Source organism: Coenobita brevimanus, chromosome 61 (assembly GCF_032717465.1).
Source record: "Coenobita brevimanus isolate Jiangsu-jjx chromosome 61, ASM3271746v2, whole genome shotgun sequence".
Lineage (NCBI taxonomy): Eukaryota > Metazoa > Arthropoda > Malacostraca > Decapoda > Coenobitidae > Coenobita > Coenobita brevimanus.
In genome coordinates, this window is record NC_137014.1 from 25980314 (window position 1) to 25996923 (window position 16610).

Below are 16610 nucleotides of genomic sequence, written 5' to 3' on the forward strand. Positions count from 1 at the left end.
GAGGATACAGAAAAGGGTTTGCTGTCAGTTGCCTCAGACAGCTGAGTCTCCGTTAGAAAAAGAAGGCGAGGTTTAGAGGAGGAGAGGTGGTGCTCAACAGAGCGAAAGTTAAAAGAAAGGCCGTGAATGTTGCAGAAATGAAGAAGAAGAGAGTCAGACAGTGGTTCCAGGCATCTTGAGTCATCACCGGGAGAGGGGCGGATGGTGGGGGCATTTATGGTCCCCCCCCCCTGGGGACTCCGAGGCTTGGTAAAGAGACGCCATTTGTTAAATTTTGAATAGGAAGTGTAGTGTGTACTGTGCATGTAGTTTGGTGTAGATAGTGAGAGAAATTTGTACTGGAGAGCATGCTGGCCTACTCTCTGTGTAACTGAGACACTGAAAAAGTTCAGCAAAGGGGGATGGTCAGGAACTAGTCCTGAGGGCTGATGAAACGGGAGCTCCAGCACTCCCTGTCATCAGCTTTCCATCCACCTCGGGAGTACTGCCCTGCTCGACTGGTGCTACAGTCTACTCCTCAGTGTCATTAATAGCATACAAAATAATAAACAAATCAGACTTTTTAGGCAAATTTCATAGTTTTTTCAAGTTACTCGAAAACTATTGGATATATCATATCGCAACCAAGCTCATTTGAAAGCTCGTGAAATTTTGTACATAGACACGTCCTTTGCAACTGTGCATGACGGGAAAAATTTTTCACAATGATGTTGGAAAGTCGTTGGAAGCTTGTTTTCACCTGAATAAGGTTTATTCTCACTTCATTTCTGTACATTTATTTGTCTGTTTTATTTTTATTTATTTATTTTTTTTATCTGATAGTACAAACATCAGCAAAGATGATGGGCTATGATTTATAACAACATAAGCATTTTCTGAGGGTAAATTTGGTCATAGAATTTTTTTCCTGTCCGCGTGAGCAGAGGCAGCCTGAGCGGGGTTTTGGTTCTGTGGGGGGGCACAGAAACTTATTGGAAACTTATGGTGCACAAGAGAGTTAAAGCGTCTGGCAATAGATAGATAGATAGATTTTTCTACACAGTTACAAGCAGCACCTGTTTCTCATTTTACCACACTGAGAGCTTTCTTGTTGCCTGGGGGGTATCATGGCTCAAGTAATACAGAGTAAGTGTTAAACTGACGGGAGATTACAGAGGCTTTTTATGTGCTTAGGGGTCGAGGTCTGTAATAATGCTCGGTCAGCATGGATGATAAGGGCAGAAAACAGACACCCAGAGCGGTGAACTATGCACAAGCGACAACTATGACATCAGCATCTCCTGACCACCACATCACTGCGCAGGTATTTTGAATGTTTGGGTTCATAGCCACGAAAACCATGGAATGGCTAGTGTAATGAGCAGATAGGTTAAGACTTGGAGGTCCCATATAATGGCTAGTTAGCATAAGACATGCCTGCATAAAGCAAGGACCCACTGTAAAAGGATGGTAGGACACAAAACTGGCATGGGATTGTTTGAAAGCTTTTGCTGGAGATAGTACTGTACAGTACAGTAAATGAGAAACTAGGTTGTGATAATGATTACCAGTACGAGTATCTCCTTACCTGAGGGAACCATGGTCGGATGACACAAATGCCTGTATCAGTTGCCACACTGCTCACAGATGGCACTATGTAGGGATGCTGCAAACATGAAGATAAAGATATAAATGCAAAAGAAACTTACTGTACACAGAATACTTTGATTCTATTAAACAGAAGATATACTTTTAATGTTAGTGTTACCCAATGAATTTATTCAATTCTGTAAGGATTTCTATTGGTGAAGAGATTAAAGAATGCTTCATTTACTTCCTACAGTCAGTGGTAGGTGGTGTTGACCATCACCCAATGGCTAGATGTAATTCTGTCTACTTCTTCCTTCACTTTTATCATTCTTTTTCTGTTTCTACCTTCCTCTCTTCCTATTTCTACCATCCTTTCCAACACTTTTACTTATTCTTCTTTCCACTTCACGTTGCTCTATGAATGCCAAGCCTAATGGTTTCCTGTAACCCTGGAAACCTTTTAAAACACTAGGTGGTATCCATGTAACTAAATTATGAGGTGATGTGTAGCTTACTATGGTGCCCTTGTTAAGTGGGTGGAGAGATGCAAATGTGGCACCTCACAGTTAGCCACAAGGGAACATCAGTTCACTGCATGGGGTGGCCATGCAGGTGCAGCTTCTTGTTTTTGGTTTATAGGTCTGCTCAGCCAAGCAGGCTAGGGTAAATAAACAGCAACAACAATAACAACAAGAACCTCCTCCAATTTCAAAAAACTCCCCGATGTAAACTAATACTATCAGGAGATGTCAAAAATAAAACAGAAATGGCATCCTGTAGTTACAGGACTAACACATTAACTACAACCATTTATCTTACAATCAGAAACCTCTTATCTGTATTCATGCCACTGTTAGCAAAAGATACTGTGAAAGCTATGAATTTCATCAGTTTCCCTAATGAAGCTAAAATAATACATGAAGTCATCATTAAACAGTAAGTTCCCCTCTATCGTATTCAAATACTGTCGTAGTCGATTTCTCATTTTTGTTTCTCTCTATCTGGTCATATTTTCTTCTAACTTTTGCTTAGTGTTAATTCTGATCTTTGCTGATAAAATGAACTGACAGAGTTAGTATCCCTCTAACTGATTTTCCATCTTGCAAACCCTTAGGCCCGAATGTCGGTGTACAGTAGATTGCAAATCTGACTCTCTCGAAAAATTTGACTCCTTGCGTTCATTGTGCATGCGCTGTTAGCTGCCAGACGTACTACTCATTCGCAGCAGAAGCCCTGCAGAGAGAGGAACTAGCGGGATGATTGGTTATTTCGTATGTCAGTGGACTTGGGAATTTTGCCAACTAAATCCGCGCTGATTTCACAATTCAGTCCCATAATTTTTACCACTTAGTCTTACATGCCATTATAAGGTCTCTTTCTCCTTTGAACCGTGTACAACGATCCTAATTTGGTAGGCAAAAAATAACATAAGAACGAATCCTCAGTAAGCAAAAGTATTTGCGTGTTGAGAAAGCAGATAACCCACTGATATTTTCATTTTGATTGTAATTATGACCCTATTAAAGCTATTACAAGAGATTTACATGGCTTACATGTAGTTTCTTCGAAATTATGTGTTAATGTACTCAGTGGTTTGGAGATGGATAAGCAATTATCAACTATAACAAAGTTGCATAAGCTGTTAATCATGGTGAAGCATAGGTAGAAATGTCAATATATACAAAATAATAGAAACCAAGGTTACATATAAAAATTAAATGGAATTCCAAGAGATTTTGTTAAGAAACCATCTGACAGTCGATTCAGTGACTATAGTTGTGGGAAACATGCAGAAACCACGAGATATTGCACTGTTAATAAAGCATAATAACCAGTGAGTTTTCTTGTCATTGGCTGCCATCCCTCCTACTCACACACCCCATCTCATATATTTCTCTCCATTCCATCCCTCCAGCTCATCCTTGGCCTCCACCTCTTAACTCCTGAAGTCAGACTCTCAACTTCTAGTTTCTTATCTTGGCCAAACCATCTCATTATTTGTACTATCATTTGCATTTACATATTTTTTGTTACAGGTAAAACTATCAACAGTTATATGTTTTGAAGGCCTCTTTATTTAAGTTCAACTGAACAGGTAAGAACCATGCTGATTTGCCAGAAATGGGTGTCCTAAATAGATGTGGAGTTTAAGCTGAAAAAAATTGATGGTTAAACACAAATACTAGTTATAATTTTTTGTGGTGGTTGCATTTTATAACTGAACTGTAAGCCATTCTTTGTTTCACCTAAAACACTGCTCTGTTGGTAGCACTGCTGAACTTCAACCTTTCAGCATAGACTACTCACTTCCGGCCAACATTTTTTCTAAATCAAATAAGTATTGGAGATCTGATATGGTAAGGCAAACCACTGCTTACTTTTAGATTAATGAAGGTCCAAAGAGTCTAATGAATGATGGCAGGAGCTGCAGGAGACAGGAAAGAACATACAAGAGTGAAAAAAATAAGTGGAACGAAACAGACAATAGTTTAGAAGATAATGGAGGTTTTGTTTGATAAATAATATTATCTGCAGATGATACATTTCTTTCCTTAGTGATGGTAAATGAACAGTGCTTGGCATAAGCTTTAGGAGCTGTATCTGAGAATCAAATTTGACAGTGTAAGAGAGCATCATTACTGGTATTATTTTAGAGGAATGAAATTACTGAATGCAGTGATTCTGACTGGTCATTCAGAGGAATACATAATGAACAACTTGTAAATATATTCTTATGCAGTGTGATGAAGAAAATAAAAGCACTGATATTATTTTCAAGATGTACAACAAGGTATGGGGCTTGTAGTTTATTGTAGCTATGTAGCAGTAAGGAGAGACCAGTCAGAATGGAAGTAAAGAAACCAGTGCATGACAGTACACTAAAACAATTCCACCAAGTGTACAAAGGAAGGATGGATATCACTGAGTCACGAGTGGAAGCCATGGTAATCAATCATATGAATTAGCTTGTGGATTAACATGAAGATGCCTAGGCAAACTGATCAAGTTTACAGTGTTATGTTGGTGTGGAAGCTTCTGAAAGATCCACAAGGATGCTTTGACATGGGTCAGCAATACAGAGTAAACAGAGGGTGATTTAAACTAAGAGAGTGTTTGAGTAAAGAGGATGGATTGAGAGGAACAGAAATACTGAAGGTGAAGTAGATGGATGGAATGGAGAGGTATCTCAGATCCAGGACACCTAGATCACTTTGGCATCAGCTGACTGGAGACAGGTTGGCATGGAGACAATTCAGCAGAGACCTGCTCATCAGAGATTGGAGCATCTGTCTGTAGATACAGCTAGTGAAGTTTCCCATTATTTCATCAATAAGAACTTACAAGGGGAGGTCTGTTTATTCTGGTGAATGCTAGTACAGTAATGTCACTATTTTTGCGATATATACTCTCGCGAAATTTCATTTCATGATGGGAAGGGAATGTTTTTTTCCTTGGAGTCTCACGACTTTCCTACCATTTTCGCGAGCCCCCGCATCTCTGCAGTCACTTTTTTTGAGCCACAGCCATCATGTTTGTGATGTCATATCCCGCACCACTTTGTGTTGTGATCTCACACTCGTAGGACAATCTCTCGAGTCTCTAGTTTGCGTGTTGTGTAACGTGTTTCACAATTACATAATGAATGACCGCAGCGCTGAGGGTTCAAGGAAGGGCAAGGGTACCCGGGAGTACCATAAAGGTGTGAGTAAGAAGAAATATCCTCTGGAAGAAAAGCGTGGTATACTAGCCATGCTGGACAGTGGTGCTAGAACATGTGATATTGTGAAGAAGTTTAAGTGCCCAGAATCAAAAGTGCGTTCAATTAAACAGAACCGTGATGCAGTGATGCTAGTGTGAATTTATTTTCCCGTTTCTCAACTGGACGTGCATTCAGTTTAACTTCTGAAAGAAACAGACTCCTTCTTGTAACTGAACATTATCTGAGCGCGTGGGTGGCCAAGAGAAACCGTGAGCAAAGGTAGCATCTCTGGGGCTGAGATGATGAACCAGGCACGTCTCTATTACCAGGCTGTTGCATGAAAAAACTTAATTGATAATCCACCTCCCTTCAGTGCATCCATTAGCTGGATCATCGCATTCAAAAGACGTTGCAAGGTGAAATTTTCTGCGTAACAGGGTGAAGCTGGCTCCACTGATACTAAAGCTGTGAAGAATTTTCCTGCAGTCTTGCACTGTTGCATGGGGTGGTTACACCACGGATCAAGTGTTCAACTGCGACGAAACGGGCTTTTTTTGGAAAAGAGCCCCGAAAACGACATACATCGCCACACAGGAGAAACAAGTCAAAGGTGTGAAAACATCGAAAGACCGAGTGACAGTGCTGTTTACCTGCAACGCAACGGGTGATTGCATGATGAAGCCCTTAGTGGTGCACACAGCAGCCTGCCCCAGGGCTTACAAACACGCAGGTATGTCCAAGTTAAATGTTTACTGGACCTCCAATACCATAGCATAGGTGACAAAACCCATTACCATGGACTGGTTCGACAAACATTTTGTCCCCGATGCTATGGCTTATTGTAGAAAAAAGAAAATGGACTTTAAGATTCTTTTACTCTTGGATAACGCACCAGGCCATTCCAAGTTTCTAGTTGGTCGTCACCCTAATGTGGAAGTAGTGATAAGAAGGGTGGGTGGTGAACTGAATGAAAGGAAGGTAATGATTGATTATGTGTGTGTGGATGAAAGGATGCGAAGATGTGTAATGGAAGCAAGAGTTTATAGAGGCTGGGGGAGTGGACTTTCTGACCACTACTTGGTGGTGGCCAGAATTAAAATTCAAGTAAGATGGAGGAATAGAAGAAGGAAAAGACGAGAGGAAGGAGTAGTTGCAAGGAGTGTGGAAAGGTTACAAGAGGATGAGAAAAAAGCAGAGTATAAGAGAGAAGTGGAGGAATGATTGGGCAATTATGAATTGGAGCAGATGGGAGACGTGGAAGGTGTGTGTAGGATATTTACAGAAGAAATATGTGCAGCATGTGATGTGGTGTGTGGAAGGAAGAGAAGACGGAGGGGGGTGCAAGGAACAGCGTGGTGGACTGAAGAGGTGAAACAGGCTGTGACACAAAAGAAGAAAGCATACAATGAATGGATGAGAAATAGGGGCGTGAAAGAAGTTGAGAGGCGGAAGAGAGAGTTATATGTAGAAAGAAAGAGAGAGGTGAAAAGATTAGTAAGAGAGAGTAAGAAGAGAGTGGATGAGGAATTTGGAAGGAATTTGAGTGTAAAGTGAAGGGACTGTAAGAAAATGTTCTGGAAAGAGGTGAAAAGAGTAAGGCAGGGTGGAAGTGAAGTTAGCAGGGGAGTGAAAGATAAAAATGGTAGATTACTAGTGGAGAAGGGAGAAAAAGTGAACAGATGGAGAGAACACTTTAAGGAATTGTTGAACGTAGAGGATGGAAGTAATGCGAGTATAAGTGGCTGGGGAATGGCTGGGAGAAGGAGGGACGTGAGAAGACAGGAAGAAATCAGTAGGATAGAAGTTGTGGAAGCAATGATGAAAGTTAAATCGAGGAAAGCCCCAGGAATTGATGGAGTGTGTGGTGAAATGCTGAAGCATGGGGGAGAGATAGTAGTAGAATGGATGTGGAAGATGTGCAGATTGGCCTGGGAGGAAGGTAGAGTCCCGGAGGATTGGAAGTCAGGTATAATTATTCCCTTGTACAAAGGAAAAGGGGAAAAAGAAGTGTGTGGTAATCATAGGGGCATTTGTCTTCTTAGTATAATAGGAAAAGTGTATGGCAGGATACTTATTGACAGAGTTAGAGAAAGAACAGAGAAATTAGTTGGAGAAGAACAGGGAGGCTTTAGGAAGGGAAGAGGTTGTGTAGATCAGATATTCATTCTTAGATCTTTAGTGCAAAAGTTTCTAGAGAAGGGAAAGAAGTTGTATGCGGCTTTCATGGATTTGGAGAAAGCATATGACAGGGTGGATAGACAAGGATTGTGGAAAGTGTTAGGAATATATGGAGTAGATGGGAAGTTGTTGAATGCTGTGAAGAGTATGTACGATGGTGCGAAGGCTGCAGTGCGTGTGGATGGTGAACAAAGTGAATTTTTCTCTTTGAAAGTTGGTTTGAAACAGGGATGTGTCATGTCTCCATGGTTGTTCAATCTGTACATGGATGGGGTAATAAAAGAGGTACAAGGTAGGGTAGTGGATGTTGGAGTGGCCCTGGTGAGAGAGGATAGTGTTTGGAAACTCCCTGTACTGTTGTTTGCAGATGATACTGTGTTGTTGAGTGAAGATGAAGGGGAGCTGCAAGGCTTGGTGGATGAGTTTGAGAGAGTGTGTAAGAAACGGAATCTAAAGGTGAATGTAGGGAAGAGTAAAGTGATGGTCTTTGAGAGAGGTGAAGTCAGTGAATGTATAGCGAGGTTGGATTGTGAGGAATTGGAAAATGTGAGTACGTTTAAGTACTTGGGTAGTGTGATGAGTAAGGATGGAGGTTTGGAGGGTGAAGTGCTTGAAAGGGTACAGCAGGGAAGAAAGGTTGCTGGTTCTTTGAAAGCAGTGATAAAAAACAGGGAAGTGAGCATGGAAGTGAAAAAGTTACTACATGACAGTATTGTGATACCAACTCTAATGTATGGAAGTGAAGCTTGGACGTTGTTGGAAGGACACAAGTCAAGAGTGAGAGCAGTGGAAATGAGTTATTTAAGAGGAGCCTGTGGAGTCACATGGAGAGACAGGCTGACGAATGTGGATATAAAGGAGCGTTGTGGTGTTGATGTGGATGTGATAGGAAGCGTTATGAGGAACACACTGAGGTGGTTTGGCCATGTGGAGAGGATGGAGGGTGAAAGACTGACGAAGAGAGTGTATGTGAGTGAGGTGGAGGGGGGAAGAGGGAGGGGGAGGCCGAGGATGAGATGGAGGGATGGGGTGGAGAGGTATATGAGACAGGGGGGTGTGAGTTGGGAGCAGGGTAGTGAAATGGCGGGGGACAGGGCGACTTGGAGGCGATTTGTTTGTGGCCACCCCAAACGGGATTGAGGCGTCTGGCAATAGATAGATAGAAAAATAGTGTTCCTCCCACCGAACACCACATCCCAACTGCAGCCACTTGATCAGGAGATCATTTGTAATGTGACGCTGCTGTACTACAAAGGCCTCTATAATAACCTAAGCCAAGAGACAGATTCGCTGGAGGAGCTTCAGTGAATTCAAGTAGAAGATGCAGACATTCATATGGATGGTTCCTCACCTGCAGGACCCTACACTCCCACCTCACCACCCTCACATGGCAGTGCGGAAACCTCCTCCACAGAACCCCTCACTTGTGAAGTTATCACCGTCAATGCTTTCTGGTGGAAGCTCAACGTAAGAAATGCTGTTGACAGAATCATCAATGCTTGGAAAAGTGTGAATACTGCAACAGTACATCATGCTTGGAAGCCACTGTTTCCTACTACCGAGGTTGGTGAGCACAGGCAGTGGGAAGAAGTTGTTCTCCGAGAAACGGTTGAAGCAGCTCGCTCCATCCCAGCATCAGGGTTCGCTGATGTGCAAGAGTCTGATTTGAAGGAAATCATTGCTGAACGGCAGCCTGAACCGACCACTGAGGAGATGTTGGAAACTGACGAACAAGTCAATGACAATGAAGTTCAGGAAGAAGCCTTACCTATCCCACCAAGTGGGACAACATCTCGCCAAATCACAGACTTGCTGGCACCCACTGCTCATTTGAAAGAGCAAATTGAGGAATGTGATGGAAGGCCAGAGATCAGGGACACTTTCCTCCTGATGGTGGATAGACTTCTGGCTACTTACAAGGACCTTTTCAATGCCAGAGTTCATACACGTCACCAGACTCTGATAACTTCGTTCCTGTCCTCTCGTATAGCCCAAGCTTTGGAGAACATACAGGCTGGGAAGGACAACGGTGCTGTGGACGAGGACATTGACGACAATGGGAGCTTGATGAGCTCCCACTGGATTCTGAGGGCTTTGATGTTGAAGCATCGGGAAGTGGTGGTGTGGGGGACTCAACAGTGGTGGCGGGGAGCAGTAAGGGGGCAGGTGGTAACTAACCACCGCTCCCAGCCTCAGAACTCATCTTCAAGCCCCATCAAGCAGTTCAGCCTAAGTGTCAATGTTGGTAAATTCTTTGTTCAGTAATATATTACATGTCTGACTAACTATATGTAATTTATGGTAGGGGTATTGTATCATTAATGGGTAGCTAAGGGGGAATGAGGTGGCTGACCCCGGAACCAATTACCATTTATTACATATAAAGTATACGCACGAATTTCATGAGTTTAAGTTTCGCGCCGCAATTGCAGTACCAATTAGGTGCAAAAATAGTGACTGTACTGTACTGTATGAAGATGCTCTTTTGCTGGGTGTAATTTAACCCGTTAACTGCGCATGGCAGTTTTTTGGAGGTGTCCGTGGTGCGCAGACATAGGGGTAAAAATGAAATTTCCCAAAGGCCAAATTTTGTCTTAGGAATTGAGAGAACACATGCCAAAGTATATAGTAACGAAATATCAGCTCAATATTTACCTTGGTAAAGCTATGGATGAACATCAAAGTGTCTGATTCCCTATTGGAATGTATGGGTTTCGATTTTGAAGGCTCAAACATGCTTGCATGGGTCAGCCTTGGTCACCATGGGCCTATATTCAAAATTTACCTGTGCAGCCAGGACTGTATTGAGCAGTCGCACCTGGAACAGCCCAGGCTGTATAGAGCAGTTAACGGGTTAAGTGGTACCTAATTTCTACGTAAGACGTGAGAATTCCATAGATGTAGGTAAAGCCGTCACTGTGAACTAAAGAAAAATTATTTGCAAGACATAATTTCCATTTTAGAGCACCAATTGGTAATGCAAGGTTCCTTGGTATACATGAATGAGTGGTGTACCTTATCTGCTAACCTTCATTATATATTATTTTGCTGTAGTCAACACTACTGGATGTTTTATCAGTGCCATATTGTTAAACTTCCATTATACTATGTATATATATATAAATATATATATATATATCTATATATATATGTAAATACAATCAATCCTCGTAAATCAAGGTAATTTGGGTCTGGACCACTGCTGTGATTTACGAATTCTGTGATTTATGAATAATAACTCTTAGGGGAAAAATTAATCTGGGTCCGGACTTTGGCCAGCCCGCCCCCACAGCACCCTACCTACACCTATCTAGGCACCATCAAACACAAACATACAAATTTAGGAATATGCAGTGCATGTATTAAATAGAAATAAGCCATGTTAAGGAATCTCACCTTAATCCTATGATGAAACTGCTTAAGTGAATGGAGTGGGGTGGTGTTGGGAAGAACTTAGAACCTCTCAGCACTTGTTCTTCCCAAACTCTTTCGCCAGCTTTGAAAACTTCTCTCCCCTCGCAACACGATGAATGAGCTCCAAACGTTGATTGCACAACAACTGTGGCACCTTCTTGACGCCATACTGCTTAGAGTGCTTCATTGGGGGGTCGGGAGGGGCCATGGCAGGTAGGAGGCGGGAGGAAGTTGCACAAAGAAGGCAAGTAGCTCTCATACTCCACGGCGACGGTCTGTAGTGTGTGGACTGGCGGGACAAGAACAACAACATGGCGGCATTAGTATGCACACATGCCACCACGGAAGCGCAGTGACTGGTTGTTGGGTCGTGATTTTCAGTTTGAATGCCGCGGTCTACGGTTCTCCTCGGAAAAGGCCCACTTGGGTGCCAAGTTTCGCGATTTTCATGACTTAACAGTGATTTAAAGTTGCCGGCAGAGTGACGGCCACCTAGCCGTGATTTACGAATCCGTGATTTATGAACACGTAATTTACGAGGATTGAGCGTAAATATATATATATATATATATATATACCGTATTTTGTGGGGTGGAAGATGCACTTTTTTGTCTCAAAATCACCTTCAAAATCCCCGTGTCTGGAGGTGAGACTAAGACCTTGGCTCCATTTACAAGAATCACTTATACAAAGGATCATCTCACTGTCTGGCAGTCAAGTATTTTTTAGAGTATAAACACCTTTGATTTATTGTAAAAAGTTACATTCACTTGTGTATATACACAGATTTTACGATTAGAAACACCCAGGCTCAAGAAAAACTTAGGGTTTGTTTACAACTGGCCATGCGATGGTCTGGGGGTTTAGCGGTATAGCAGTTTAGCAATTTAGCATCTAGCATGCACCTTACTTAGCAGGCTAACATGATCACTGGTGAACTCCCTGCAAACCTTCTGAAATGCAGTCATGATCACTTTGCATGCCATCCACTCAGTAACTAGTACGGGAATCATACTGGAGATGATGGCTAGCATGCCATTTGAGTCATTGTAACAGACGTCTGTCTCATATGGAAATTCAATAACCGTTGTTTGGCTGGCTTCTCTTCCTGATATTTTGTTTCATTTGAGACAAGAATATAATAGAAGGAAACAGTTTTATATTACCATTACTGAAAAACAGGAAAAACAACTGCAACATTAAACAGTACTGTCTGAAATTACAGTTGTTTAGCAGTTTAGCATTTTAGCAGTTTAGTACCTAGCGTTCCCCCAACTCTCAGAACATGATCACTTCTGAACCCCTTGCTAACCTACAGAATAGCAATAATGATCACTTGCTATCCAATCACTAACTAGCAAGGGAATCATATTGGAGATGTTGGCTAGCATGATTTTTGTTGAGTCATTGTAACAGGCGTCTGTCTCATATGGAAATTCAAAAACCCTTGTTAGGCTGGCATCTCTTACTGATATTTTGTTTCATTCGATATAAGAACATCATAGAAGGAAGCAGTCTTATATTACTGTTAATGAAAAATGGGAAAAACAGTTGCAACATTAAATAATACTTCCTGAAATTACAGCATTACTAGCAGTTTAGCGCCTAGCAGTATGGAAATTCAATCACCCCATGTTAGGATGGCTTCTGGTACTTTTAGGATACATAAAATGGACGCCCAATAACCGAACATCCCCACTAACCGAACCTTATCGTCCTGGGATCAAACATCCCCCCCCAAAAAAAAAAACAAAAAAAAAAAAAAAAACTCGATTCCCCCCCCCCCGTCCGTAATTTGAACTTGCCGCGCGCGCCGCGTGAGAGCATTGTTTTGGTTCGTCATTCCTCCGACGTCCGATAGAGCGCCGCTGCATCCTCCCCACTTCCCGCCTGTCTCTCACCGTGACAAGCCCTATGCTGTTCGCCATGGCTGCCCACGTGCTCGCTTTTGTGGTGGTGCCGTTCTTGCTGCAAGGCCTCCTGCTGCTCTCTGCCCTACTCTTAGTGTGTGTGATGATGGCCCCGCCTCCTGAGAAAAGGAAGAGAGTGGTGTTGACTCTGGAGAAGAAACGGGAGATATTGGAGAAGGTTGATGCGGGTTGGTCTTCCTCACGCATTCTCCGCGAGTTCAACCTGGCCCGGTCGACTTTGTTCGATATCAAGCGTTCCCGAGACAAGCTCATGCAGTACACGGCTGACTTCTCGTCGAGAAGCAAACGCAACGTGGAGAGGAAGGTTATGTTTACCACCAAGTATGCAGAGATCGACCGCTCCACGTTGATTTGGTATCGACAGCAACGTGCAGCTGGTGTGATGGTACGTGGAACGGAGCTGAAAGCTGCTGCTGAGAAGTTTGCAAGGCTTCACGACGCCCTTGACTTCAAGGCATCCGAGGGTTGGCTCTTCGCGTTCAAGTTATGACATGGCCTTACTAACCGTAAAGCACATGGCGAAGCATTGGACGCTAACGAGGATGGAGTGGACGAGTTTCGGCACAAGGTGAAAGGCTTGATCGACAGGGAAGGCCTCACTCTCGGTCAAGTCTATAACGCTGACGAAACTGGCCTATTCTATCGCTCGGTGCCAACGAACACTCTAGCCGATGAGACGGAGAAGCGTGTACCTGGCCGCAAGCTTTCTAAGGAACGGATATCTGCTTTGTGTTGTGCCAATGCTAACGGCATGCACCGGCTTAAGCCCATTATTGTTGGCCGTGCAAAGCAGCCTCGGTGCCTTCGTGGGGTGATGGATGTCCTTCCTGTCGTATGGTACCATTCTTTGAAAGCATGGTTCACAGCTGTGATTTTCAAAGACTGGTTTCACCATCACTTCGTCAAGGAGGTCATACATTACCAGACAAAGACACTGGGAATTCCTCGCGACCAGGTAAAGGCTCTCCTTCTCCTCGACAATGCACCTGCCCACCCGTGCGACAAGGACTTGGTTGCTGAAAATGGCCGTATTAGGTGCATGTTTCTGCCACCTAATACAACTGCCCTCATTCAACCAATGGACCAAGGAGTGATCGTGGCAACAAAGCGCCTGTACCGTCGGAAGTTCCTGGACGAGGTGATGGTTGTCCTCGAGGACGAGGACGAGCGCAGGGAAGGACGTGACACTCGAGGCAAGCGGACTTTGGAAAACCTTCGCCGCTACAACATCAAGTCTGCGCTGTACAACTGGGCTAGTGCATGGAAGGAAGTCCCTGTGAAAACTCTTGAAAATGGTTGGTCTCGTCTGCTTCTCGGAACAGATGTGGAGTACGATTTCCTAGGGTTTGACGTGGATGACTTCCATGCACGGCTACGTACGCACAGCGACGATGTTGATGTGGACGATGTTCGTGAGTGGTTGGACGACGACGAGGGCGATCCTGGGTATCAGACGTTGTCTGATATCGAGATCGCGTCTTCGGTTGCTGGTGTCAGTCCCGAACTTGAAGATTCCGACGACGAAGGCGATGATGATGCGGACTCCGCTCAGCAGGACACTACTCCAGCCATCCCCAAGCTGAGCGCACTCCGGGAACATCTAGAGTTCGTCCTAGACTACCTGGAACACCCGGACTGCGACAGGGAGATGGGGCCCTTGGGACTCGTGGAGGAAGTGCGTGCTTTCCGGCAGCGCATCATCAATCGCCAGAATCGTCGGTCCTTGCGTCAGTCAACGATTGACAGTTTTTTCAGGCCCGTGACCCCCGCTGTGCCAAGCCCTGGTTCCACTCCGTTGCCTCCCCAAGACAGGCCCTCATGCTCCGAGCCACAGCCCAGCACATCAGCTACAGTGGAGTCACCGCTCGACGTGAGTTTGCGGCTATCTTCAGAGTCTTCTGTAGTCGGTACGCCATCACCACGACCCACCGATGCACCCCTTGGTCGCCTGCCAGTGATACTCTTGGACTCTGACAGTGAATAAACAGCAAGAACTTCTCCACTAGACCACACGGGAATTTTGAGTGTTGTGCAGTGAAAAAAACAGTGTGTTGTGTTAAAGTTTTCAAGTTGGGAGAAAAGACTCGGTAGAAAAGAAATTTAACGTAACTAACCTTCTTTGTTTTGGCTTTGGAAAATTAAAAAAACTGGGGAAAAGTTAATGTGCAACACTTAAAGTAAAATGGAACATTATTTGGACTAAAGTGAACACTGTGAAAAGAACGGACTTCTGTGTGTTAGTGACTAAGTTCAGTGCAAGACTTCAGGAAGAGTGTAGTGCAAGTGCTTCAGGAAATCGTTCTTACTGTCAGAGTCCGAGAGGAGGCGGTTATTCATCGAGGTGGCCAGGGACTTGCTGTAAGTAGCCAGAATGTTTCATGTTGTACTATTTTCCATACTATATTTACCAGAATGTTTCATATTGTACTTTTTTCCATACTATACTTACCAGAAAGTGTCATACTGTACTTCTTTCCATACTATACTTACCTCATGCATGTGCAGTAGGAATGTGTTTTTCAGAGTTAGGTTCGGTTCGGTTAGGTTAGGTTCGGTTAGAGTCCATAAGTACCAGAATGTTTATTAATGTATGAACATACTTCTAAACCCACATTTTATGTTTCTTTTGCATTTATTTCAGTCATTTATGTGCCTTATTGGTGTGATTTGGGTGTTAAATAGGTGCTATGCATGTCCGGAGGGAGTTGTATAGGTGTTTCTCTGAGTTAGGGTCCATAAGTACAAGTCCATAAGCTGGGGCCCAATATCCGGACGAAACCAATATCCGAACCTACCGATGGCTCTATTGATCCGGATATTGGAGGGGTTACTGTAATTGATTTTTGAAAACTTGGTTGTGTTGTCTGTGATTCTAAAATTCAGTACATGCAGGCATTTGAAGATATGCAGGCATTTGTTTTGGAGGTATAATGTATTCCTTCACTTAATGGCCTTGGTATTTTCTTAAATGAATGCAAGAACGGGTTTTATTGAGTTTTGTTTTTTTAAGTTCATTTCACGAAAAATAATACTTATCTCTATATACTGATACATAATTAGTGTAATTTACTAGAGATGAACATCACGTCTCAAATTATTGTACGAAAGGAATCGGCCACTGGACTTCATATCTCATAAACAAACCGGTAGTGTTAAAGATGGCGTCGTGGTATGGGGTAACATTTTATAACCACGGGGTTGTTTGTTTGTTTTCTTGTCTTGTACCCTTCTCTTACATAAAAATAAAGACACCAAACATATATATACAGTACTGAAGAGACACTCTCATGTGTTACGATACTGTCATGGAATGCAGTAACATTACGTAAGGAAGGTGTTGTTTATTTTCATGTCTTGTACCAGTCTTTTACATAAAAAAAAAAGAAACCAAAGACAGTACTGAATAGAGGTTCTGAAAGGTGAGTGTGTATTTTAGTGAAAAATACTCATATCAAGCAACCTTTCTGTAGTCATGGTCAACACATACTTTTTTTCTCAGAACTTCCCTTCCAGAATTAGGGTGCGTCTTTCACACTGCAGCGTCTAACATGCCATGAAATATGGTATATATAGTAATCCCTCCAATATTCGATGTAATAGAGCCAAAGGCATGTCCGGAAAGTGATCCTGTCCGGATATTGGGCCCCAGCTTCCTGGACTTGTACTTATGGACCCTAACTCAGAAAAACACCTATATAGTAAAACTCCCTCTGGACATGCATTGCACCTATTTAAGACCCAATTCACACCAATAAGGGACATAAAAGGCTGAAATAAATGCAAAAGAACCATAACATGAGGTTTTAGAGGTGAGTATA

General features: G+C 43.1%; 1 protein-coding gene across 1 annotated transcript in view; it reads right to left on the minus strand.

Moving 5' to 3' along the window:
* The window catches only part of LOC145403713 (PX domain-containing protein kinase-like protein), a 1006790-nt gene that overhangs the window by 652433 nt on the left and 337747 nt on the right, over window positions 1–16610 (minus strand). The window contains exon 5 of the mRNA XM_080275395.1: window positions 1568–1645. Coding sequence (XP_080131521.1) covers window positions 1568–1645 — 78 coding nt within the window. The remainder of the gene's footprint in view (window positions 1–1567; window positions 1646–16610) is intronic.